The sequence below is a fragment of the Capricornis sumatraensis genome, chromosome 13 (genome assembly GCF_032405125.1).
Source record: "Capricornis sumatraensis isolate serow.1 chromosome 13, serow.2, whole genome shotgun sequence".
Taxonomy (NCBI): Eukaryota; Metazoa; Chordata; class Mammalia; order Artiodactyla; family Bovidae; genus Capricornis; species Capricornis sumatraensis.
The window spans coordinates 60540396-60567517 of NC_091081.1; the positions used below are offsets into that span (position 1 = coordinate 60540396).

A 27122-nucleotide genomic window follows, 5' to 3' on the forward strand; every position below is an offset into this window, starting at 1 on the left:
AGGAGACTGCTTTAAGAGATGAATTACCTACTTGTTCTACTCAGTAGAAGAGATCTTAGTAGCTCGACTACTGCTGAAACTTTGTCATTATAGCACACAGAGCCATCAGTAGCAAAGAGGAAAACTCCACATTTCATTACTTATAGTAAAAAGAAAAAAAAAATGAAAGAGATCTGGTAAAATTACTCAAGGAACATGCAACCATACTTGAAAAGACTTTCTACATATTTATTTTAAAGTGTTCATTTAGGACAAATGGTTTTGCAAATGTATAAAAATAAATTATGTATTAATCCATCTTCAATATGTACATGGTCCCTTAAAAGGATTTATATTTTATTATCATGAAAAAATGTATTTCAACAACCTAACAGTATTCTTAAAAGTTAGGAATTTTAAGAATTCTAATAGAAAAGTTTTAGTATTTACTGGCAGAAAAATAATGAAACTTGGAATGATTTCATTAATATTTCAAAATATAATACTGTCTTGGCTATGCTATGCCATATATCACAAGAAAAATCTTCATCACTAAACTATACTAATCCCAAGTGGCAGCATTTTCATTTAAGAACAAAGCACAAAAATACTTTATAAAAGAAAATGTCTCATCATTAAAACTTTCAAAGCTGAATGCTTTAAACAAAAATAGCTGAGGTTTGATTTCACAATATCAAGTTACCATAAGCACTTTGTAAACATACACCTATTACAGGCTATCAACTTAAAGCCAGTTATCACTAAAAGAAGATATAGTAAAAAGAAATTTCAGTGCAAAAGCATATATCAACTAAATTTATCAACTGACTTAAGACAATTTTAATATAAAATCACAACTTAAATCCCATAATATAAAGTAACCCTATAAAAGCTTAAAATTAAATTAATTTAAAATAAAAAGCTCTACAACAGTTAGCAAGTTTTCTTTTTGTTGCTATTCTCTAGTAAAAGCCTTCTTTTGATTAGCTTTCACAATGTCATCAGGAGATGCTGATTTGAAGTCAAATGGTGTTATTGCTATAAGAGGACTTATTTCTTTGTCTTTTACATCTTGAACTTGTCTACTATAAAGAAAAGCCTTATAGAGATCAAAGGTGCGTCGCTTGCAGCTTTTCAATGGGTAACGAAGACACAGGGTTGAAGCGAAAGCTGAAGGTCTGGCAGCAAGGGCCTTGGTCCAAGAGAGAGAAAAAGGCGGTTTCCTAGGCAGGGAGCTTTTACTGTTTTTCTTATTATCCTTAGCAGAATTGGAATTTTTCCCTAATTTTGAACTTAGAACTTTAGTTTCTGGTATTAGAGCAACTGATTCGTCTACTACAGGTTTGGAAACAAAATCTGGGGCTTTTATGAGGACACTAAGATCAATATTCAAGTCTATTCCAGGTGACCTCATTTCAGATAAACTGAGCATACAGGAATCTTTCCTAATCTGAGGGTTGTCTATATCAATCGTTTCTGCAATCAAATCAGAAAGTGACAAATTCTCAAGGTCTCTTGTCGGAGAAGCTTTACAAAATGCCAAAGATGATAGAGATCCTGTTAACTCTGATACTCCAGTTGAAGACTGATACCGATTTGCTAGTTGTGACAAGGGAAAAGATCCCAAACTGAGATCTGTGAAACTGGCAGATGGCTGGTGACAAAAATCAGGTAAAGTAAAGCACTGGCTTGGATTGTTTTTCTTGTGTTCTTGAAACCGTTCAGCTAGAGATGGACTTTCACACTGAGAAAACTGCAAGTTGTCATTCTTTAATATGCAATTCTTGTTGCTTTGTTCAACTGAAGAAACAATTCCAACTTCAGTCATTTTACTAGCATTTAAATTATCAAGAGCCATATTTTCCAATGAGTTGGTTAAGAGCAAAGGATTATTTAAACTTCCTAAACTGTTCTGTACTGGAATGTTTTGCAAATCAGGTACTGAATCATTCTGAATAGATAATGAGTTATTAGATGCTATGTTTTTTATCATTAAGGATTTTAAATCTGGTATGCCTTTGAAGGCAGAATCATCTTTGGAAATACACTCAGAAACATGAGGTCTTAACAAATCACCATCTAGACTCTTTGAAGGTAGACTCTCCACGCTATCTGTGGGTGGTAATCTGACTGATGGCTGACTTTTATAAGAATCTCTTGGCATATCATCAATTAGGTCAGCTAGGGACAGCTCTTTTGTTAACTTACATGATTCTAGTTTCTTTTCACTTTTAGGTCTGTCAAGTTTCTTTTTTTTATGGAGTAAATAGTGACTTGGTATAACAGAGGAATTATGATATAATCCATATTTTGCTACTGGGGCAGAAAAATCAAAGGATTTGCTGCTGCAATCCAAATGGTTTGCAGACTGAGGACAAGAGCTGTGAACATTATCAGCTGAAACTTCAGAGGAAGATAATAAGACTCCTTACCTTACAAGAGCCATTAATTTTCAGATGAATAGGTTGACATATGCAGAAGACAGTCACAGCAACCAAAAGGAAACATGAAATGAGGCATTTAATTACTAGATGTTTCTTTTGATCATGACATGAATAAAGTGATACTTGATCATTAATAAAAAGTGAACATTCCAAAAAAATATAAAGGATTTTACCTTCCTTTAACCATCTTATGTGACCTTCACACTTTGTTCACTGATATATACAAAGGTAATTACCAAGTTAGTAAATGTGCTAACATTTACAAATTTATGTGAGGTTTTAAGTTATTCATAATCAAAATTTCTCAAATTCAAAACATCTAAAAAATCAATGCAAAGAACTAGGTTCATCTGTATTTTTAATGTATTAAAAACAAGTAAACAAATAATACCATGTAACTTCTACTGTGATCTAGGGTAACCTATTAATATAGTTGTCACATTATAAACTTATTCTCATACTATTGGTCAGTTAAAAGCGAATCCCGGTGCCCCTCCAAAATGAAAAAAAATTTTAATTTACATAAAACAACCCTTACTTCATAGTAACAGGCTGCACACAATTTCACTATGGCAAAAATCTAGACTTCAGGTTATAAGAAATATCAAACCAGTTAACAAATCATCATGCTTCTACTGACAGATGTTACACCAGTTAAGATAATTAGTTCCTTTCTCATGTAGCCTAAGTTATAAATTTAACCTCAAATTCTAAACATTTAAAATTAAAGATCTGGCCATGAAATGAAAGAGTAGTAGAATTATAATACTTAGGATATTTAAGTAAAACTAAATTATATTCAAAAAATGCTATAAGCATAGGAGGGATTTTTTTGACATTGTCTGGCTATTGATTTCCATCTCCCAACCCTTTAGTTAAAAAAAAACACCACCAATAATTAAAAACATCCTCAAGAAACTAACAAGAAGCAAAAAATGTTTTGTCTTGCTTTTATCTAATTTTATTTCCCTTATATTCTGTCAGTTGCAAAAATAAGCAGGGAAATGATCAAAAAATAGGCTTTAACAGACTGAAGAGAAGACAGCCAATCAGCTCAAAAAATTCACAAACTGCAAAATCATTTGATAACAATCAAGAATTATTGTAACATAATAATTTCTGCCCATTTTTCTTAAAAGCTCAATCAAAATCAAAGCCTCTTTTAAAGCATTAACTGTAAAACTAAAAGAGAACAAGTAAAAGCATACCTTTTGCTGTCTTTCCTGTAGATATTGCTCCCTCACTCCTGACTTTCAAATTCTGCACTTTATCTTGCTCCAGAACCACTGACAAAGCCTTCTGCACATCAAACTTGTTCTTCAGAACTGCTTCAATCAATATGTCATCTGGCACAGCATCTCCAAGTACCTCTCTCATGTGATCAAGGCATGAATAAAGACGAGCTAGAACAGACAGCAATAATTAAAAGGTATACTCAGTAGTGTCATGAAGGATCCCTGAATCTTCAAAACTGAAACAAAGGATTTGAAATTACAGTAGGATGTTCATTTCTTGTAATTTGCCTTGGCAAAAATTACAATGATGATATTTTTATCCACAATATACCTAGCTTCCCTGCTTAGAGGAACAATTTCAATAACCACTATAATAAATGTCTCCAAAGTTAATACTGATTAACGCTTGAAAAAAGTGTCAATTGTGAATCTGCCTGCAATGCAGGAGACGCAGATTCGATCCCTGGGTCAGGAAGACCCCCTGGAGGAGTGCATAGCAACTCACTCCAGTATTCTTGCCTGGAAAACCCCATGGACAGAGAAGCATGGCAGGCTACAGTCCATAGGTATCAGAGTCAAACATGACAGAAGCAACTGAGTATGTACCCACACACACACAAAGTCTATTTCAGTCAATGAGGATGATGAGGTCCATACTGATGATTTCTTACATGTGTAGAAAGGGTTAATTTTGAAAATATTTCTAACTTACTAGTGAATGGACAAGATAACCTGATACAAAAATGCCATAAAAATGAGGAAATCCAGTAGATTAACGAGTAAAACGAACATTTATTTTAAACACAAACATTTAAATCTGGGTGACTAAAATCTTTAAGGATGTTTATTTTCTAATGACTATTTTATAAAAAGTAATTACTAACAATATTCATTAATAATGGAAGTTCCATGAGAGCAAAGGCTTTATATCCCTAGATCTTAAAATAGTATGTGAGACTACTGAATAAAAATGCATGAACATATTAACTATTATTTGTATAGCAGGTGACAATTTTACTTTACACACACACACACATCTTCTGTAATCCTCACAGTAACTCTATGACTTAGATATATCAAACTACAAGTCATAAAAAGGACTGAAAATTATGGCACTACTTAGTTTAGCAGTAATCAAAATAAAACTCAAGTTTTCAGATTCCCTAATCCATGAAATCAGTCCACAGAATGCATTTTACATGCTTACATACTGAACAAGGAATCTACTGGCAATATCCTTTTTTCCCCCAAGTATATAATACTTTCTCCATTGCTCTTGTTTAATTATTAAAAGTAAATTCTTCAAATATTTGGGTAATTCTGCTTTGCTTTAGTCCAAAATTAATTTTAGGCTAATATGCTAAACTTGAAAAATTATACCTATTTCATAAAAACATGAATTAATAAAACTGGAACAGAATACTTAGTATATAGCTAGCATCATGGTCTGTTCTAATTAATTATAGCAACTGTTGTCCACACATACACAAAGGGTAGAGATATGAAGTCAGGCTATGTTGGTTCATATCCAAATGCCACTTACTGAGCAGTACAACTATCCCCAAGTGACTTGGTGTCTCATTTTCCTCCCCTATAAAATGAGGACAATAGCTGGCCTATCTCATAAGGCTGTCACGAAGATTAAGTATGCTAATACATGAACAGCACTTAGAACAGGACCCAGAAAGCAATTAGTAGAGGCTAGTTACAATCACTACTATTGTTACCATGCAATTTTTTTCATGCAATTATTAATACTTACATATGTCAGGTGGGAATGATTAACTTTCATTCTCAAACATAACTCTGAATTTCATACCTCCTTAATCATTCTGAGGCACAGCAAAGAAAGTGTAAGACTTCTACTTTATTCCTACCTTCTCTCCCCCTACAATGACAACTTACGCACTCTTTGAAAATATAATAAAAACTATGGAGGAGTTTATACAGCAGTTCGTCTATGAACTTTTATCCCACTTGTCAAATGTATCTGCAAAGTTGATATAGAAATTTTTAAATTCTCTGTTGTTTCCCTTTCTGCTTTCTAATTTTGCCTGTGCTTTCTCTCTATTTTTCTTGGTTTGGGTAGCAGCTGACGTATATTGTACCGATTTATGGAAAGATCAACTCTCAGATTTATATACTTCCCTCCTTCCTGTTTTCAAATTGTTATAAATTTTCAATTTAAAAATATTCATAAAACAAAGCCAGAGAAAGAGTACACTCCAGAGAAGGAGCAAACAAGCTGAGCCCTGCTCAGCACCAACAGTTAGCACTACTTTTATACCTGGCGATTTTGGTTCTACAACACTATTCATCAACCTACGACTGGAGCAGTATGTCTGAAACTATGTCACATTTGAAATTTATTTATAAAAGACAAAAGCCAAAATATAAAATATCTTTGTTAAAATGTTTAAGAGCACTAAAAAGAAGCAAACTCAGAACCAAAGCCATTACCGTTTACAAGTTCTATCTTGAAATTTAATTTACATGACTGTGACCAATCAGGATATTTGTATAGTGTTACTCTGAACTTATTATTATTTTTAATAAACACTAATGTTTTGGAACCTAACATTTTGCAAGGAAATGAGCTTCTGTAATCTAACCATAAGCTCTACATACAGCTTATAAAGCAATAAATACTGATGAAAGAAAACGAATCACGGAAGTTTCTCTCCTAAGGAGATTTCAATCAAATTCCAGTTACTGAATAACCGCCACACAATCAATTTTTCATCCATATAGTTAACCATATAGTCTTCACAAAACATAATTAACAAAATGTATATTTTCCTTGAAGATACAAGATATAATAGTAGTTCATACCATTACTACCCATGATTAATATTACGAACAATAAAACTGATAAATAACATTGGTAAATTTCAGTAAATTATTAACCATTTTCAGATAAGAAACAGACTAATTCTTACTATACCTTGATCAATTCCACTTAGCTGATGATTCACAAGAGAACTGGAGAATTCTTTCAAATCTTCATAATCATATTCTTCTACGGGTTCAACAGCTGAAGGTTTGTCACGTCGTGAGTAAATAAACTGAGCAGCTAGAATATAAAATGATGGAAGAATGCTGTGCTATAACCATTTCCCATTAACCTTTTTTTTTTTTAACAATAGAAAGTAAAAATTAAAGATTCTGACCTCCTACCTAAAGTCATTTGCCCACAGTCATAATGGATGAAAAGAGAAAAAAACTAAGACAAAACATATCATACCCCAAATTCTGCCCAAATGTCCTTACTAACCATTTGCTAATCTCTTCTAATTGTCTTCATTCTTTTCTCCTGTCTCATAAACACTGAACTTACTTTCTCCACAGTTCTCAAAAATTATCTTTCCTAATATCTCATGCTTGCCTACTACTCTAGCTTCCCCGAAATTTTCTTTTCTATGGTACAAATATTTTAAAACTCATATCAAATTTTCTCATTTGCATAATTAAGAATACTAAAAACAAACTAGTTCAAGTTTCACTTTCCAGCAGTCCATGGGGTCGCGAAGAATCTGACATGACTGAGCGACTTCACTTTCACTTTTCTCTTTCATGCACTGGAGAAGGAAATGGCAACCCACTCCAGTGTTCTTGCCTGGAGAATCCCAGGGACGGGGGAGCCTGTTGGGCTGCCATCTATGAGGTCATACAGAGTCTAACTTTCAGACAGAAGTCTGTGCTACTCTGCATAGTGGCAGTGTCATTACTCAACACATAACTGCGCATTATATATTTCATTAAGAGGAAGAAAGACAAAATATCAAAGTGATAACATATGTTTGAATATCATACACAAAAATACAAGTGACCAAAGGAGAAAAGCATCAACCATGTCCAAAGTGTTCACTCTTTCACATCAACTGGATGCCCACTGAACTCAATTCTTCAAGAGTGGTGTTCACAATTGTGAAGGAATAAAATTAAAGTATTAAGTTTAAGAAGGATAAAAACATCAATACAGTATTCTGAAGGGAAGGTGTCATCAGAGATTTTATATTATTTAGCTTTCTGGAAAAGCACATAACATGCATCTCTATTGCTCAGCATTCCCACATTTGACTTCCGGGCATGTTTTCAGGAAAGCACTACCCATAAATGTAAGGGAATCTAACTACATTCAGAATTTATAGATAATGTGTATATAGACAATAGAAAATACCATGGCTTAGTGTAACACCTACACTCGGAAAGCTATGGTGTAAGTGCTATTTATTCATAGTATAAACCAACAATGGCCTTACAGATTAGCAGGGAAGGCAAAAAAAGAAAAGGTAGTGACATATTTTAAAAAGCCAAATGAGTAGTACAGATGACAAGTGCGACAGAAGCACAAAAGATTAACTGATCACTAAAGACTGGAGCACTTACAATAAAGAAGGCAAGAACAGAATAAGAGAAATACAGAGCAGCTGGGAGAATTTAATCTATTCTGCTATAATGCATGTTTCCTTAACATATACTAGTTTATACCAAATGGTCAACAGGGGAATGATGAGGGTGTAACATTCAAGATGCTTTGGTTCATGAGATTCTCCCCACCCCCAACACTTTGTAAAGCAAATACAAAGTTCAACCACAGAGCATTATACTGTAATGGAATTGTACTGTAAAGTTAGATAGCCCCACACTTGTCCTCTTGGCTCAGTTTGGCTGCGTCCCGTTCTGTGCTCGCTTCCTGCTTGGCTCTCTAAGACCTGTCAGCACTTTGCCTTTGCAACACTATTCATTAGTTTCAACTCTTCCTACAAGTTTATCAAGCTTTCACCTTGCAAACATGTAACAAAATGTAAACATTTATCAAAAATATTTTGTTAAATGTAAAAAAAAACATTTTGTTAAATTTAAACATTTAACAAAAACATTTCCTTGAATGTAACTTTATTTGGAAATTAACATAACTTTCTAAACATGTAAGTATTTTCATTAGATGATTTTTGGTTTTATTAGTACTTTATAGGCTGAGTGATCTGTCATGACCCTGTTCTTTCCCACAGGCTTTGTTATCTTTTAGTATACACATTTGAGGACTGCAGTTTTTCAAGAATGCATATATTATGCTGTATATATATCACCATTTCCCCCATCCTCCACAAGTAAAATACAATACTGCCATTATAAAGTCAGCATGCTTAAATGGTAGGAAAAATATCCTATTTCACAGATTTTCTAAGATAATCACTGTTTCACATAAAAATATCTCAGAATGAGGGATGTCTTACAATCAAGTGGTATCTTAGTATTACATAAAACTTAGATTGACAGCTGATTTTTTAAGTGATATGTAAAATAACAGTATGTCTTACAATCCATGGCTTTTTAGATACAATAAAATGTGGTAGTATTAAAAAATGTAAACCAGGCCATTTTGTGCTCGATGATTTTCAAATTTCTTTCCTGGCTGTAAACTGTATTCAGTTTAGCCTAAAGGTAACAAATATACTTTCCTCAACTTCCTCTCATAGCTCTCTGAACTGTAAGGAAAAACCTAAGACAAATCAAAAATTAAGTGAGGGAAGAAATCAGATACTTCCATCCGCAATTTTCACTTAGAAAATATTGACAAAGAAAATGGAAGCTGTCAAAATCCAGGCTTCCACTCTACCTCCAAGGAGCTATTCTTCCTGGAAGGTTTTCCTACACTCTCCCAAACATAAATCCAACTCAGAAATCTATACTGTGGCCACTGTTTTAGAAGTAAATGATGGCTGGATTTGTTGAAGAGTGGGGAAAGAGAGTGGGCAGGAAAATTCCCCAGGGACAATAGCTACCAGGAAAAAAGAAGCATCCAGACCTCTGAAATTGAAATGAGAGTCAAAAGGCAAAAAAAAAAAAAAAAAAAAAACTGAAATAAAAGCAATGGAGAGAAAAGGATAAATATAAAATGCTCTTCTATTCTAAAAATTTAAATCACAAACTTTGACAGAAACGCTTTCTGAAAAATTGAACGCCATAATGACTTGCAAATTTTTCAAGTATTCTGATAAACATAAAAATTCAGAGAATTCAAAACCTTGACTCCTGTAACTGCCTAACACTGTTTCCTAAATATAAAATAAAACTCATGTGAGGCACTCATTAAAGATACAGCTTTCTAGGCTTCTTCCCCTGGAGATTCTGGTTAAAAGGTGCTAGAATGGGGCAGGGAATCTGCAGTTTTATAATACAATTACTCAGCTGATTGGTATCATCAGAGAAAGTAAGAAGCAGCCTACCAGTCTCCCCTTTCATCCAAATGTAAAACACTTTGCTCACTGTCATCAGTTAATTTCCTAAAACGTGACCCCTTAACTCAAAAACCTTCAATAAACTGACATTCACAACTAAAATTAAAACCAGCCTTCCACAATCTGGCTATTTCCTTTCCAAGCCCGCTTTGCGCTCCAACTGCATCCACCTGTGAGTCTTCCCAAACACGCCTCACTTAAGAGATTGCTGCTCAAGCACTGTTGCTCCTTTCTCTAGGATGCCACTCTTACTCCCAAATTCACCAGTTCCAATTCCATCTCCTTCCAGAAACCTTTCCCGCCTTCTTCAGGCAGGACTATCTCTTTACCCACCATATTATCACTTGAAGGGAATTTTTAACAAGCTTCTTTACAAGTGAAAGTGAAAGTGAAAGTGAAGTCGCTCAGTCGTCTCCGACTCTTTGCGACCCGGTGGACTGTAGCCCACCAGGCTCCTCCATCCATGGGATTCTCTAGGCAAGAATACTGGAGTGGGGTGCCATTTCTTTCTCCATCTTTACAAGTTAACTGATGCTCAATAAAGGTTCTGAGTTGGAATGGACTGAATAAGGATATCTACTGTTAAAGTAATCATACAAGGAGGTCATGAGACTGAAGTGGCTCTAATGCCTTGGCTTCAAAGGGAAAACCAATTCCAAGGCCTCAGGATTAAGAGCATCCAATCACAAAAAGCCAATTATTCTCTCACAAATAATGTGTTTTAAGCAGTAAGCCAATCAAATAATTTCCTCGCTTTGCTTCATGTCTTCTCTATAAAAACCCTGCCCCAACTTCTGTTGATGGAGTGCTCCTAACCACTTCCCATTTGGAGCTGATTCAAATTGATGTTTACTCAAATAAACTCTGAAAAAAAAAATGTTGGTATGTCTCAGTTTATCTTTTAACACTTCTAATTATATTAGTTGAAACAAGACTAAAAACTGTAAAGTTCTACTTATAGGATCTTTTTGCTATCCCTTTTTTGCTATCTTTTTGCAGCTCCCTAATGTGTTGGGACTGTGAAGAAAGCTGAGCGCCAAAGAATTGATACTTTTGAACTGTGGTGTTGGAGAAGACTCTTGAGAGTCCCTTGGACTGCAAGGAGATCCAACCAGTCCATTCTGAAGGAGATCAGCCCTGGGATTTCTTTGGAAGGAATAATGCTAAAGCTGAAACTCCAGTACTTTGGACACCTCATGCAAAGAGTTGACTCATTGGAAAAGACTTTGATGCTGGGAGGGATTGGGGGCAGGAGGAGAAGGGGACGACAGAGGATGAGATGGCTGGATGGCATCACTGACTCGATGGGCGTGAGTCTGAGTGAACTCCGGGAGTTGGTGATGGACAGAGAGGCCTGGCGTGCTGCAATTCATGGGGTCACAATGAGTCGGACATGACTGAGTGACTGAACTGAACTGAAGTTAGATATTCAGCATCAAAGCAATATTCAGTCAATCTTTCTAAAGAAAAAAAAAAGTTATAACATTTAGAAATCACCTTACCATCAAGAAAACTGTATTTATTTTAAAAATATATGATAAAGTTTAGAGAAACTACTATTAATTGATAAAGTCATTCAATTACCAGAATTCATTAGACCATGAATACAATCATTTCTTCAGTGAATGACATTAGCTGCTTCTTTAAGTACAGAAAGTATCCTTCTAAAACTATTCCTTTTTTAATTGAAAATTCCTGGGACGAATACACCACTAAAGAGGAATATTAATTGTCTTATCTGATATTACTGATTTAATTTAGTAAAATTTAGAAAATTTAAAAAACCTAAACCATGTGCTTTTGTTAAAAACACCAGTTTGTCACAGAAGAAAGTCCAAACTATTTAACTATCTCCTGCTCTAATAAAGCCGATTTCACTTCCTGGAGCATACAAAAGTAACTCTCAAATAGTCAGACTGTCCTGAATATGAACCATACACAATACACATATCAAGAGCTGTGAGAGATAAGGGATAAACTATGACCTCAAGAAAGGTAGGTCACAAAAGCAAATCTCAAAATCTTCAGAATGCCTGATCCTTGTGTACTGATGGCTCATTACTCAAGATTAAGCATGATTTAGTTAAACAACCCTAGATAAATGAATGCATTAATCTGCAATATGAAGATGTTTTTCAGTAGTCTCTCCCTCCATGAAGCTTTCCTGTGCAAGTCACAGTCAACCAACTTCCGAGTCCAGTAGTCTTTAGCTCCTGTAATTATCTCTTGAATCTATTTCCAGATCCACTGCTATCACCTCTATCCTAAACAAATAGTTTTCAAAGCAGTACCTCTGCCCCACTGACTATGAGATGGGGCCAAGAATTACTTTTCTAACAAATTCTCAAGTGGTACAAATAGCACATGGACCACATTTTGAGAACACTGTCCTGAGATATTTCTTCTAGATTAGTATTATAGTCTCCTAACTAACTATTCTAAGTACATCCACTTAGGTCTGTAAGTGCATATATTAATCCAGTCTATACTGCATATATTTAAAAAAAAAACCACCTCAAATCTAATTACCACACCCATATTACCATCAGTCTCATGAACATGCCATGACCTTTACTTCATCCACAGTACTAACTAGTGCTACCAGACACTACTTCAGCACCTAGTCAACTGATTATGATGAACTGTCGGCACCCCAAAAGGTTAATCCACAGAGTTGGTTTTTTTTAACACACTGCAAATGACAAGTGCTTGTGAGGCTCCTCAGAAAAACTGAAATTTCTTTCATCCCTAATCTCAACAAAATATGGCATTTTTGAATCACTGAATAATAAGCTTAAAAGAAATGCTGGTTAAGCCACCTCTCCACTTCTAAGCCAGTCTTCTTCGCTTTGTGATGCTGAGGTTGAAGTCTCTGCAAAGCACATTTCTTCAGACAGCTGCTTCCCTTTTAGGATCAGCCAACAGGGAGATAATAAAAGGAGACTAGGCCAGAAGAGGAACACACATGTTCCTTTCCTTTTTGCTTCTTCTCTAGTTACCATCACCCCAGCAACATTTCATCTTGCCAAAATCATTTGTTCCAGTAATCATAATCATTATCAGTTTTTCCAAAACTCCCAGAACCAACTTCAACCATGACCAGACTGCTGGATAGAATGCCCTCTTTAAAAGGCTGAACCTCAGGTTCCCAGTGTCCCTACAGAGATACTAGTACCAACCACGCAACATTCCCCTTCTCAGGTCTGAGCCCCAGCTCCAACAGTCCCTTCTCTTAACTTCAATAGCAAAGCAACAAGGCAGAATCTTCCTTTAACACCTCTAGGTCCAAGCTCCAAGGAGCCCCCTACAAGGTTCTAAAAGGTTAGCTCCAACCCTGTCTGCCAACTCCCCTAGGAACTAGAAATGATAAATGCTTCCTGAAGTTAATACCTCCTTGATATTTTGGTTTGCACTTCGTGTTCTCTAATACCTAGTTAACTTTTTATATTAAAATCTCCCTGGCAAAATAACCAGTGCAATTTCTATCTCCTAACAAAATCATGACTGGTAACGGTGTAACATCGAAGAAAGAGAGGAAGGGCTCTGATTAGTCAGCCTAAAAGAGCAGAGTACCTATAAAGAGGTATGCATTACAGAGTAATAAGTAACAGGACAAAAGATGTAAGGCAGAGTAGGGGTGCTAAGACAACTTCCAAGGCCCCTATGCCTCTATAAAAAAGAAGAAATTCTAAGAAGTCAGAAGGGACATATTTAGTCTTCAGAAACTATGAAGAGGCGTAAAGCAGGGAAAGGTTTACAAGACAGTTCAACAGACTACAAGGTATTAAAGACAAGGCAGACTGATGGAAATTTAAATTACTATATTAAACCTTCAACTTGTGGAAAATGAGTTCCATGAGTTTATTTATGCTGTTCCTAACTATATTTAATTGGACCCACTTTTATGGCATAGTAAAATTCAGCAGAGCATTTTAACCAGTTGTTTATAGAGTAGGATAAAATTTGAAGATAAATGCACTGTTAGGAGGATTAGTAAGAAAAAGGTCTGGATCAAAGACACTGTCTCTGCCGCCAACACAGGAAATGTTTTCATTATATGATTGCAAAGAAGTTTTTCATCAAGAGACAAAAAGTGCAGCTCTGATGCGGAATCCTACAGGAATTTGAACTCTAAATCATTTTGCGGCTCAATCACAAGTTTGAACTATGCACTGGATTTATTTACAGTAGATAAAATACTGTATGAAGGGAAGTCTATACATAACTTCAGTGTTTTAATATTCAAGATTCTCCTGGATATAAAACTAACTGCTTTCTGTCTTTGGAAGTTTAGATTTTCATTACTGACTAAATTATCATTTTAGTCAATTTAGATTACTTACATACTGCAAAGAATACTGGAAAACCATAGTTTTAAGAGTTTTCCTCAAATTGCATAAAGTTAAATGAAGGAATCAAAACTAAATTCTATTCATAAGTAATGAAATTATTTTATATACCTTTAAAGTTAACAATATGCTATTTAGGTTGGTCATAACTTTCCCTCCAAGGAGTGTCTATTAATTTCATGGCTGCAATCACCATCTGCAGTGATTCTGGAGCCCAAAAAAATAAAGTCTGACACTGTTTCCACTGTTTCCCCATCTAATTCCCATGAAGTGATGGGACCAGATGCCATGATCTTCATTTTCTGAATGTTGAGCTTTAAGCCAACTTTTTCACTCTCCTCTTTCACTTTCATCACGAGGCTTTTTAGTTCCTCTTCACTTTCTGCCATAAGGGTGGTGTCATCTGCATATCTGAGATTATTGATGTGTCTCCCGGCAATCTTGATTCCAGCTCGTGCTTCTTCCAGCCCAGCGTTTCTCATGCTGTACTCTGCATAGAAGTTAAATAAGTAGGCTGACAATATACAGCCTTGACATACTCCTTTTCCTATTTGTAACCAGTCTGTTGTTCCATATCCAGTTCTAACTGTTGCTTCCTGACCTGCATACAGGTTTCTCAAGAGGCAGGTCAGGAGGTCTGGTATTCCCATCTCTTTCAGAATTCTCCACAGTTTATTGTGATCCACACAGTCAAAGGCTTTGGCATAATCAATAAAGCAGAAATAGATGTTTTTCTGGAACTCTCTTGCTTTTTCCATGATCCAGCGGATGTTGGCAATTTGATCTCTGGTTCCTCTGCCTTTTCTAAAACCAGCTTGAACATCTGGAAGTTCATGGTTCACTCATTGCTGAAGCCTGGCTTGGAGAATTTTGAGCATTACTTTACTAGCATGTGAGATGAGTGCAATTGTGCAGTAGTTTGAGCATTCTTTGGCATTGCCTTTCCTTGGGATTGGAATGAAAACTGACCTTTTCCAGTCTTGTGGCCACTGCTGAATTTTCCAAATTTGCTGGCATACTGAGTGCAGCACTTTCACATCATCATCTTTTAGAATTTGAAATAGCTCAACTGGAATTCCATCACCTCCACTAGCTTTGTTCATAGTGATGCTTCCTAAGGCCCACTTGACTTCACATTCCAGGATGTCTGGCTCTAGATGAGTGATCACACCATCGTGATTATCTTGGTCATGAAGATCTTTTTTGTACAGTTCTTCTGTGTTTTCTTGCCACCTCTTCTTAATATCTTCTGCTTCTGTTCGGTCCAGACCATTTCTGTCCTTTATCAAGCCCATCTTTGCATGAAATGTTCCCTTGGGATCTCTAATTTTCTTGAAGAGATCTCTAGTCTTTCTCATTGTGTTGTTTTCCTCTATTTCTTTGGATTGATTGCTGAGGAAGGCTTTCTCATCTCTCGTTGCTATTCTTTGGAACTCGGCATTCAGATGCTTTTATCTTTCCTTTTTCCTTTGCTTTTCGCTTCTCTTCTTTGCACAGCTATTTGTAAGGCCTCCCCAGACAGCCATTTTGCTTTTCTGCATTTCTTTTCTATGGGGATGGTCTTGATCTCTGTCTCCTGTACAATGTCACAAACTTCCGTCCATAGTTCATCAGGCACTCTATCTATCGGATCTAGTCCCTTAAATCTATTTCTCACTTCTACTGTATAATCACAAGGAATTTGATTTAGGTCATACCTGAATGGTCTAGTGGTTTTCCCTACTTTCTTCAATTTAAGTCTGAATTTGGCAATAAGGGGTTCATGATCTGAGCCACAGTCAGCTCCTGGTTTTGTTTTTGCTGACTGTATAGAGCTTCTCCATGTTTGGCTGCAAAGAATATAATCAATTTGATTTCGGTGTTGACCATCTGGTGATGTCCATGTGTAGAGTCTTCTCCTGTGTTTTTGGAAGAGGGTGTTTGCTATGACCAGTGTGTTCTCTTTGCAAAACTCTACTAGCCTTTGCCCTGCTTCATTCCATATTCCATGAAATTAAAAGATGCTTACTCCTCGGAAAGAAAGTTATGACCAACCTAGACAGCATATTAAAAAGCAGAGACATTACTTTACCAACAAAGGTCCATCTAGTCAAGGCTATGGTTTTTCCAGTGGTCATGTATGGATGTGAGAGTTGGACTGTGAAGAAAGCTGAGCACAGAAAAACTGATGCTTTTGAACTGTGGTGTTGGAAAAGACTCTTGAGAGTCCCTTGGACTGCAAGGAGATCCAACCAGTCAATTCTAAAAGAGATCAGTCCTGGCTGTTCATTGGAAGGACTGATGCTAAAGCTGAAACTGCAATACTTTGGCCACCTCATGCAAGGAGTTGATTCACTGGAAAAGACCCTGATGCTGGGAGGGATTGGGGGAAGGAGAGGAAGGGGATGACAGGGGATGAGATGGCTGGATGGTATCACCAACTCGATGGACATGAATTTGAGTGAACTCCGGGAGGTGGTAATGGACAGGGAGGCCTGGCGTGCTGCAATTCAGGGGGCGGCAAAGAGTGGGACATGACCGAACGACTTAACTGAACTGGAAGTTAACAAACAATTATCTTTCTAAATGGCACATATTATAGTCTTCTGGAACACACTAGTTCTAGAATGACAATAACACCTACTTAACATTTTTAAATACTCAAATAATAAAAATCAACTTTTTTAAAAACTCACCTGTTGATGGCGAAATACAATAATCATCCTCTACAGACTGGCCATAGAGGTCATCATCTTCAAAATCTAAAATAAAAATATAAGAGATAAAATATTTACAAGTTTGTTTTCTATTCTTGGTTATTAATGAGGAAGCATCTGAACTCTCTCCAAAATAAATTACTGTTCACCTAAATTAAAGGAACTTACAATGTCTACTTTTCAAAAAACAATTCCAAAAATTGTATCAAAAGTAGGTATTTACTGACTTTACATATTTAAAAGACATACGTGTTTTCAGATTTTTAATTGACAAAAATCTGAAATAAGTCAACCATCCATTTCTCTCACCAAGTTCCTGCTCTAAGCAAAGCATTTATTTTTGATACAACTGACTAATGCAGGATATACAATCAGAGCACAAGGCAGTTTCTTTTCATGTAAAGCTACACAATGTACAAAACCCAGCTATCCTAAACTCCTCTCTGCTCTAGCTAATTGGTCTTTTTTCCTACTGATTATAATATGGTCTTTCCCTAGATTTTCCTAAAGCTGTTTCCTTCTCCCAATTAAGGTTCCAGTTCAAACATCATCCATTTGTAGAAGTCTTCCCTGACCACTCTGGGTAAAGCAGCAAGCCTCTCCCCTACTGCTTTTATTCTCTAGCACTCTCCTCTAATTGAATGTCTTCAAAGCACCGTACCTGGTTCACTGCGTGAGACTATAAGCTCCTTCAGGGCAAGACTCTCTAGACAACTACATGACACAGGTCTGACATAAATTAATACTTCCTTTATTATAAATTAATGAATCAAACAATCTATTCACTAAAAGTCCATAAGGTACATAAATATGTTTACATAAGTGTATTTAGTCACTCGACAAGTACTAACACTGTGACAGGGGCTATTAGAGACATTTGGGGTTCAAAAGTGAGTGACAGGTACATTCCCAGATCTCTACAAACCTAAAATGTAAGAGGAAGACAGACAAGAAACCGGGTGATTACAAAGCTATATAACAAGTGTTTGACACATGATAAAGAATGACTCTGGAACACACATAAGAACAACAAAAACAGAATTGGAAGCAGCGTGGCTAGGGAAAGATCCCCAGGAATATCATGCTGTGAACCAGTTCTGAAGGATAGTTAGCTAATTTCTGAGGGTACTCATGTAGCAGCAGCAAGAAATGCATGGTCAAAGGCTGAGACCAAATACTTATGACAAATAAAAATTACATAAATGTTATTATTCAATAAAAACATGTAACATTCAACAACATTAATAATTTATTAAATTATTAAACAATAATCACCATCCTGAATTAATAAAAATTATTAGCAAATAAATGAGAAGCCAGTCACAAAAAACTTGGATATTAAAGAAAACAATTTCTTTTTATATTGGGTCAGTTTTTTTTTACACTGAAATGGACCCTGAAATTGTTACAATTACCAAAAGATAAAAGAATCCTCTCCTATGATCTCTGTAAAGTGGTTCTTTTCCTCAACAATATTCTGGAGTATTTACTGCATAAAAAGCACTGTGCAAGCTACTGGAGTAAATATAAAGTATAGGCTTTGCCTTCCTGGGATTTTTATTAATTAATGGGTGAGACCAGAGATCTCTTCAAGAAAATTAGAGGTTAGAGGTACCAAGGGAACTTTTCATCCAAAGATATGCACAATTAAGGACAGAAATGGTATGGACCTAACAGAAGCAGAAGATATTAAGAAGAGGTGGCAAGTATACACAGAATCACACAAAAAAGATCTTCCTGACCCAGATAATCAAGATGGTGTATCACTCACCTAGAGCCAGACATCCTGGAATGAAGTCAAGTGGGCCTTAGAAAGCATCACTACGAACAAAGCTAGAGGAGGTGATGGAATTCCAGTTGAGCTATTTCAAATCCTCAGATGATGGTGTTAAAGTGCTGCAGTACTCAATATGCCTTCAAATTTGGAAAACTCAGCAGTGGCCACAGGACTGGAAAAGGTCAGTTTTCATTCCAATCCCAAAGAAGGGCAATGCCAAACAATGTTCAAACTACCATACAACTGCACTCATCTCACATGCTAGCAAAGTAATGCTCAAGATTCTCCAAGTCAGGCTTCAACAGTAGGTGAACAGTGAACTTCTAGATGTTCATGCTGGATTGAGAGAAGGCAGAGGAACCAGAGATCAAGGTGCCAACATATGCTGGATCATAAAAAAAAGCAAGGGAATTCCAGAAAAACATCTATTTCTGCTTTATTGACTATTCCAAAACATTTGATGGTGTATATCACAACAAACTGTGGAAAATTCTCAAAGCGATGAGAATACCAGACCTCCTGAGAAATCTGTATGCAAGTCAAGAAGCAACAGTTAGAACTGGACATGGAACAACAGACTGGTTTCAAATTGGGAAAGGAGTATGTCAAGGCTGTATATCATCACTCTGCTTATTTAACTTATATACAGGGTACATCATGCGAAATGCTGGGCTGGATATAGCACAAACTGGAATCAAGATTGCCGGGAGACACATCAATAACCTCAGATATGCAGATAACACCACCCTTATGGCAGAAAGTGAAGAGGAACTAAAGAGCCTCTTGATGAAAGTGAAAGAGGAGAGTGAAAAAGCTGGCTTAAAACTCAACATTCAAAAAACTAAGATCAGGACATCCGGTCCCATCACTTCGTGGCAAATAGATGGGAAAACAATGGAAACAATGAGAGACTTTATTTTCTTCAGCTCCAAAATCACTGCAGATGATGACTGCAGCCATGAAATTAAAAGACTTGCTTGTTCCTTGTAAGAAAAGCTATGACCAACCTAGACAGCATATTAAAAAGCAGAGGCATTACTGTGCCAACAAGTCCATCTAGTCAAAGCTATGGTTTTTCCAGTAGTCATGTATGGATGTGAGAGTTGGACTGTGAAGAAAGCTGAGCACAGAAGAATTGATGCTTTTGAATTGTGGTGTTGGAGAAGACTCTTGAGAGTCCCTTGGACTGCAAGGAGCTCAAACCAGTCCATCCTAAAGGAAATCAGTCCTGAAACTCCAACACTTTAGCCACCTGATTCACAGAACTAATTCACTGTAAAAGACCCTGATGCTGAGAAAGACTGAAGGCAGGAGGAGAAGGAAATGACAAAGGATGAGATGGTTGGATGGCATCACCAACTTGATGGACATGAGTCTGAGCAAGCTCCAGGGGTTGGCAATGGACAGGGAAGCCTGACGTGCTGCAGTCCATGGGGTCGCAAAGAGTTGGACACGACTGAGTGACTGAACTGACTGACTGAGGCAGTCATGTAAAGTACTACCCATATAACACAGAAGAACAAAATCAAAGTTAAGTAGAGGAACCAATAAGTTTTGGAGCATAAAATCTCTGTAATGAAGTTACAGTACTTTTGAGAATTCTTAAATAATTATCTGAGAGAAGGGAAAGCTTAACAGGGAAGACGAGAAATAAACCAGACACTTAAAGTAAGTAGAACTTTTACAAACAGAAAAGCGGATGAACCTCTGATGCTATAGGAACAGCTTGGTTATGATGTCAACAACTGTTCCAAATAATCTGACAACCTGACCACGTGATCTGGGGTCGCTAAGGTGAGAAGATACTTGGCACTCACTCCCTCCAGTCAAGCACCTCTCCTTCAGGATGCCTTCCTTCACAAAGAAGTTCTGCGGAACTCCTTCCATTCATTCTCAACAGTGTAATCACTTAAGTAGCTCCCACAGCACTTCATAAGCACACTCTGTAGCATTTCATAAATCATCTGCTACTTGTGTATTTTCCACTTTAGACTCTCTCAAACATCTTACTGTTGGTCCCCAAAACTCTTTTAACAGTTCTCTAAGCACTCAGTTGATGTTGACTGAGGACACAATATCTATTAAAGAAATGAACAACTGTGATGACCTAGAGGGGTGGAATGGGGGAAAGGGAGAGAGGCTCAAGAGAGAGGGAATATATATAATAACTGATTGGCATTGTTGTACGATAGAAAAAAATACAACAGTTCAGTTCAGTTCAGTTCAGTCGCTCAGTCGTGTCCGACTCTGCGATCCCATGAACCTCAGCATGCCAGGCCTCCCTGTCCATCACCGACTCCCGGAGTTCACCAAAACCCATGTCCATTGAGTCAGTGATACCATCCAACCATCTCATCCTCTGTCGTCCCCTTCTCCTCCTGCCCTCAATCTTTCCCAGCATCAGGGTCTTTTCAAATGAGTCAGCTCTTCACATCAGGTGGCCAAAGTATTGGAGTTTCAGCTTCAACATCAGTCCTTCCAATGAACACCCAGGACTGGTCTCTTACATATAATGACTGATTGGCATTGTTGTATGATAGAAACCAACACAACACTGTAAAGCAATTTTTCACCAATCAAAAAAAATTGTTAAAAAGAAATGAATAAGTAGTAATTAGGCCTATTCATGTCTTTTACAACGTATTTGCAAAAATATCTCCCAGGCTAAAGTCATTTTTCAGGTAACAGTGCTCCACAGGCAATACTTAACATCCACTGCAATATTTAAAAAGACTTCTTAAGTGATCCCCAGGAACCTAACATGTGCCAGGTTGACTGGATCACTGTCTGGAAATGTAGCACAGGGTATTAGCTTCCCTCCACTATGATTAACATAGTGATGCTCTAAAATAATTTGCTGGGAATGCTAATAATGATCACCAATATACTAAGCATGCTTCACACGCTGTACTCAGCAAAGTGATTGACCTTTATTCGTATGCATTCCTTCATATTTATAATTTTAGCTTATATGATGCTAGGTGATGCTGGTAACTATCCACTGCCTAGAAATGTTTGTCCCAAACTAATTGCGTTTTTAAACTCCTGGACAACATTCACATTTTTCCCCTTTATTTCACTTTTAAAATCAGCATGTCCTTTCCAAAGCCCCCTTTCTTCTAATGCTACTTTTTCCCCCCTAAAGTATATTTATATTGAGCATGACCAACCAAGAATTAAATACACGCGTCAAAATCTGATCAGCTTACTCTCTGGGCCTTTTTAATACGTATTTTCTTCTACCATCTCCTAAGTTTTCAATTTAATTTGAAAAGCATAGAAAATAAGTTAGCTAACTCAAGCCAGATTCTGCACTAAGTGTATATGAACACACACACAAGATTTACCAAGTAAATCTAACAATTACAGCAGAACAGCTGAATATAAGCATTAAGTCAATCAGGGTTCTACAAATACAGTCTCATGGGCACTTGTGAAAGAAGGGTCGAGAGGAGCTACATAAAGTCATGTAACCGACCTGGGAGAAAACAATGGGAATGGTGATAATGCTTACGTGTGTTAGTATCACCGAATCCCAGCCTCTTCAAATGTCCTTCCCAAATGAGGCCCAGCAGCACTTCCCCTGCCCCAAATAAAATCAATCCCAGAGGACAAAAATCACTACTTAAAACAACGCATGTAACAACGCCATTCGCTAGCACTAAGAAGTCCTGTAACGTTCCCCAAATAAGCCTCCTCTGAACTCCAGCCTGGCACCACTGACGAGAAACTAACATATGGAAAGTGGTGCCAACCGTCTGCGAGCCCGACTGGAACGGTGAAGATAACGTCCTGGCATGATCCTGCCACTTACCTTCATCGTAGTTATAGCCTCGGACATTCCGATGCCGGGCCATGACAGCGGAGAGGGCGTTTGCCACAGCCCCTTACAAACTACCGGCTCAGACACTGGTAACACGCCAACTGCGGCCCGAAATACACCTATACGCCATCTTGACTCCCCGCAGGCCTCAGCCCCTGCGCATGCGCGGCGTCTTATCTGAGTACGGCAACCTCTCAGGGTCAGCCGCCTCCCGGAGGACGCGTGCGTACTACTGGAACTCAAGGGAGGGGCGGCTTTCGGCGTGGCCCCGCCCACAGATAGCTTGATTGACGGGACTTTCGAAAGAGAAGAATTCCACCACGGATAGTTTGTTGTTTCGAACCGAGTATTTCGCCCGGGATTCTTTCACCTACACCAGAGTTCCCAATATTTTCCAAATTTGGCTTCTGATAATCCAGTGAAAGATGACTGTGTGCTCAATAACAGCAGGAACCTTGTTTTATCCAACGTTCATCTTTGGGGCCTATTTAGGCTCTGATAGGAGTGAACAAACTTTAGGTTTGGTATAAGAATTAGTTAAAATTTTAAAGACGAAAAAGACTCTTATAAAACGGCTGTATTTTCATTGGTAACCTAGCTATGATAGGTCACCATGCATTTGTATATGTAATTCGTGTTTTCATGTATATGCCCCAGTCTGCATTAATACTTCTGATGAAAAACTATCTGTCTTTAGCTTTGGATGGAAAGGATAATCATCAGCGTCATAAAGGATTTATTGATCGTTCATTGAACACAGTAACAAGCTGAGTATTCAATATAGCTTTAAGACACAGCACTGGCCTTAAATAGTAATGAATGTTACTAATGAACAAATCTATAACCTATTATTAAATGTCATTTCTTAGATCACAAAGTGAACAATGCTATGTAAAAAACCAACCTCTTTATTATACTGAAGAACTACACTTAGTTTTTGAACTGGTGATAATTTACATTAAATTATAGAAATGAAAGCTTACTTTCAGCTTTTTAATATCCATAACGGAAACAGAAAAGAATGATACAAATTCAATTCATATTTGAAAGTGGCTTGAATGGTAATTTTTACATGAGTTTGAAAGTGTCTATCAAATGTTTCATTTCAGTTCAGTCGCTCAGTCATGTCCATCTCTTTGCAATACCATGAATTGCAGCACGTCAGGCCTCCCTGTCCATCACCAACGCCCGGAGTTGACCCAAACTCATGTCCATAGAGTTGATGATCCCATCCAGCCATCTCATTCTCTGTCATCCCCTTCTCCTCCTGCGCCCAATCCCTCAAGGCATCAGGGTCTTTTCCAATGAGTCAACTCTCCGCATGAGGTGGCCAAAGTATTGGAGTTTCAGCCTCAGCATCAGCCCTTCCAATGAACACCCAGGACTGGTCTCCTTTAGGATGGATTGGTTGGATCTCCTTGCAGTCCAAGGGACTCTCAAGAGTCTTCTCCAACACCACAGTTCAAAAGCATCAATTCTTTGGCACTCAGCTTTCTTCACAGTCCAACTCTCACCTACATACATGACCACTGGAAAAACCATAGCCTTGACCAGATGGACCTTTGTTGGCAAAGTATTATCTCTGCTTTTTAATATGCTATTTAGGTTGATCATAACTTTCTTTCCAAGGAGTAAGCGTCTTTTAATTTCATGGCTACAATCACCATCTGCAGTGATTTTGCAGCCAAAGAAAATAAAGTCTGCCACTGTTTCCACTGTTTCCCCATCTAATTCCCATGAAGTGATGGGACCAGATGCCATGATCTTCATTTTCTGAATGTTGAGCTTTAAGCCAACTTTTTCACTCTCCTCTTTACTTTCATTAAGAGGCTCTTTAGTTCTTCTTCACTTTCTGCCATAAGGGTGATGTCATCTGCATATCTGAGATTATTGATATTTCTCCCGGCAATCTTGATTCCAGCTCGTGCTTCTTCCAGCCCAGCGTTTCTCATGATGTACTCTGCATATAAGTTAAATAAGCAGGGTGACAATATACAGCCTTGACATACTCCTTTCCCAATTTGGAACCAGTTTGTTGTTCCATCTCCAGTTCTAACTGTTGCTTCCTGACCTGCATACAGATTTCTCAAGAGACAAGTCAGGTGGTCTGGTATTCCCATCTCTTTCAGAATTTTCCACAGTTTATTGTGATCCACGCAGTCAAAAGCTTTGGCATAGTCAATAAAGCAGAAATAGATGTTTTTTCTGGAATTCTTGTTTTTTCGATGACCCAGCGGATGTTGGTAATTTGATCTCTGGTTCCTCTGCCTTTTCTAAAACCAGCTTGAACATCAGGAAGTTCATGGTTCACTCATTGCTGAAGCCTGGCTTGGAGAATTTTGAGCATTACTTTACTAGCGTGTGAGATGAGTGCAATTGTGAGGTAGTTTGAGCATTCTTTGGCATTGCCTTTCCTTGGGATTGGAATGAAAACTGACCTTTTCCAGTCTTGTGGCCACTGCTGAGTTTTCCAAGCTTGCTGGCATATTGAGTGCAGCACTTTCACATCATCATCTTTTAGAATTTGAAATAGCTCAACTGGAATTCCATCACCTCCACTAGCTTTGTTCGTAGTGATGCTTTCTAAGGCCCACTTGACTTCACATTCCAGGATGTCTGGCTCTAGGTAAGTGATCACACCATTGTGATTATCCAGGTCATGAAGATCTTTTTTGTACAGTTCTTCTATGTATTCTTGCCACCTCTTCTTAATATCTTCTGCTTTTGTTCGGTCCAGACCATTTCTGTCCTTTATCAAGCCCATCTTTGCATGAAATGTTCCTTTGGGATCTCTAATTTTCTTAAAGAGATCTCTAGTCTTTCTCATTCTGTTGTTTTCCTCTATTTCTTTGGATTGATCACTGAGGAAGGCTTTCTCATCTCTTGTTGCTATTCTTTGGAACTCGGCATTCAGATGCTTTTATCTTTCCTTTTCTCCTTTGGTTTTCGTTTCTCTTCTTTGCACAGCTATTTATAAGGCCTCCCCAGACAGCCATTTTGCCTTTTTGCATTTCTTTTACTTGGGGATGGTCTTGATCCCTGTCTCGTGCACAATGTCACGAACCTCATTCCATAGTTCATCAGGCACTCTATCTATCAGATCTAGTCCCTTAAATCTATTTCTCACTTCTACTGTATAATCACAAGGAATTTGATTTAGGTCATACCTGAATGGTCTAGTGGTTTTTCCCTACTTTCTTCAATTTAAGTCTGAATTTGGCAATAATGGGTTCATGATCTGAGCCACAGTCAGCTCCCAGTCTTGTTTTTGCTGACTGTATAGAGCTTCTCCATCTTTGGCTGCAAAGAATATAATCAATCTGAATTCAGTGTTGACCATCTGGTGATGTCCATGTGTAGAGTCTTCTCTTGTGTTGTTGGAAGAGGGTGTTTGCTATGACCAGTGCATTTTCTTGGCAAAACTCTATTAGTCTTTGCCCTGCTTCATTCCACATTCCAAGGCCAAATTTGCCTGTTACTCCAGGTGTTTCTTGACTTCCTACTTTTGCATTCCAGTCCTCTATAATGAAAAGGACATCTTTTTTTTGTAGGTCTTCATACAACCATTCAACTTCAGCTTCTTCAGCGTTACTGGTTGGGGCATAGACTTGGGTTACTGTGATATTGAATGGTTTACCTTGGAAATGAACAGAGACCATTCTGTCGTTTTTGAGATTGCATCCAAGTTCTGCATTTCAGACTCTCTTGTTGACCATGATGGCTACTCCATTTCTTCTAAGAGATTTCTGCCCACAGTAGTAGATATAATGGTCATCTGAGTTAAATTCACCCATTCCAGTCTGTTTTAGTTTGCTGATTCCTAGAATGTTGACATTTACTCTTGCCATCTCTTGTTTGACTACTTTCAATTTGCCTTGATTCATGGACCTCACTTTCCAGGTTCCTATGCAATATTGCTCTTTACAGCATCGGATCTTGCTTCTATCACCAGTCACATCCACAACTGGCTATTGTTTTTGCTTTGGCTTCATCCCTTCATTCTTTCTGGAGTTATTTCTCCACTGATCTCCAGTAGCATCTTGGGCACCTACCGACCTGGGGAGTTCCTCTTTCAGTATCCTATCATTTTGCCTTTTCATACTGTTCATGGGGTTCTCAAGGCAAGAATATTGGAGTGGTTTGCCATTCCCTTCTCCAGTGGACCACATTCTGTCAGACCTCTCCACCATGACCTTCCCATCTTGGTTGTCCCCACATGGCATGACTTAGTTTCATTGAGTTAGATAAGGCTGTGGTCTGTATGATTAGATTGACTAGTTTTCTGTGATTATGGTTTGTGTGTCTGCCCTCTGATGCCTCTCGCAACACCTACCATCTTACTTGGGTTTGTCTTACCTTGGACCTGGTGTATATCTTTACGGCTGCTCCAGCAAAGTGCAGCCGCTGCTCCTTACCTTGGACAAGGGGTATCCCCTACAGCCACCCCTCCTGACCTTGAACGTGGAGTAGCTCCTCTCTGATGTTTCAGTAAGTTTATACAATCCATTTCAGCATCAACTCCTGGTATAGGAAGGACTCTTTTTTTATAAGCAAATTTTATGATGTGCTTTTAG

At 37.6% G+C, this 27122-nt stretch overlaps 1 protein-coding gene across 2 annotated transcripts in view; it reads right to left on the reverse strand.

Moving 5' to 3' along the window:
- The window catches only part of HBS1L (HBS1 like translational GTPase), an 86773-nt gene extending 64109 nt beyond the window's left edge, over nt 1-22664 (reverse strand). Inside the window, exons 1-5 of one of the 2 annotated variants that reach the window (XM_068984887.1) lie at nt 22540-22664; nt 16928-16993; nt 6603-6731; nt 3632-3826; nt 935-2406 (exon numbers count right to left, since the gene is read on the reverse strand). In XM_068984887.1, coding sequence (XP_068840988.1) covers nt 935-2406; nt 3632-3826; nt 6603-6731; nt 16928-16993; nt 22540-22582 — 1905 coding nt within the window. In that variant the 5' untranslated portion in view covers nt 22583-22664. Of the gene's footprint in view, nt 1-934; nt 2407-3631; nt 3827-6602; nt 6732-16927; nt 16994-22539 lie in introns of those variants that run through there. The other variant, XM_068984886.1, reaches the window with a different exon arrangement.
- Nucleotides 22665-27122: the final 4458 nt, after the last annotated feature.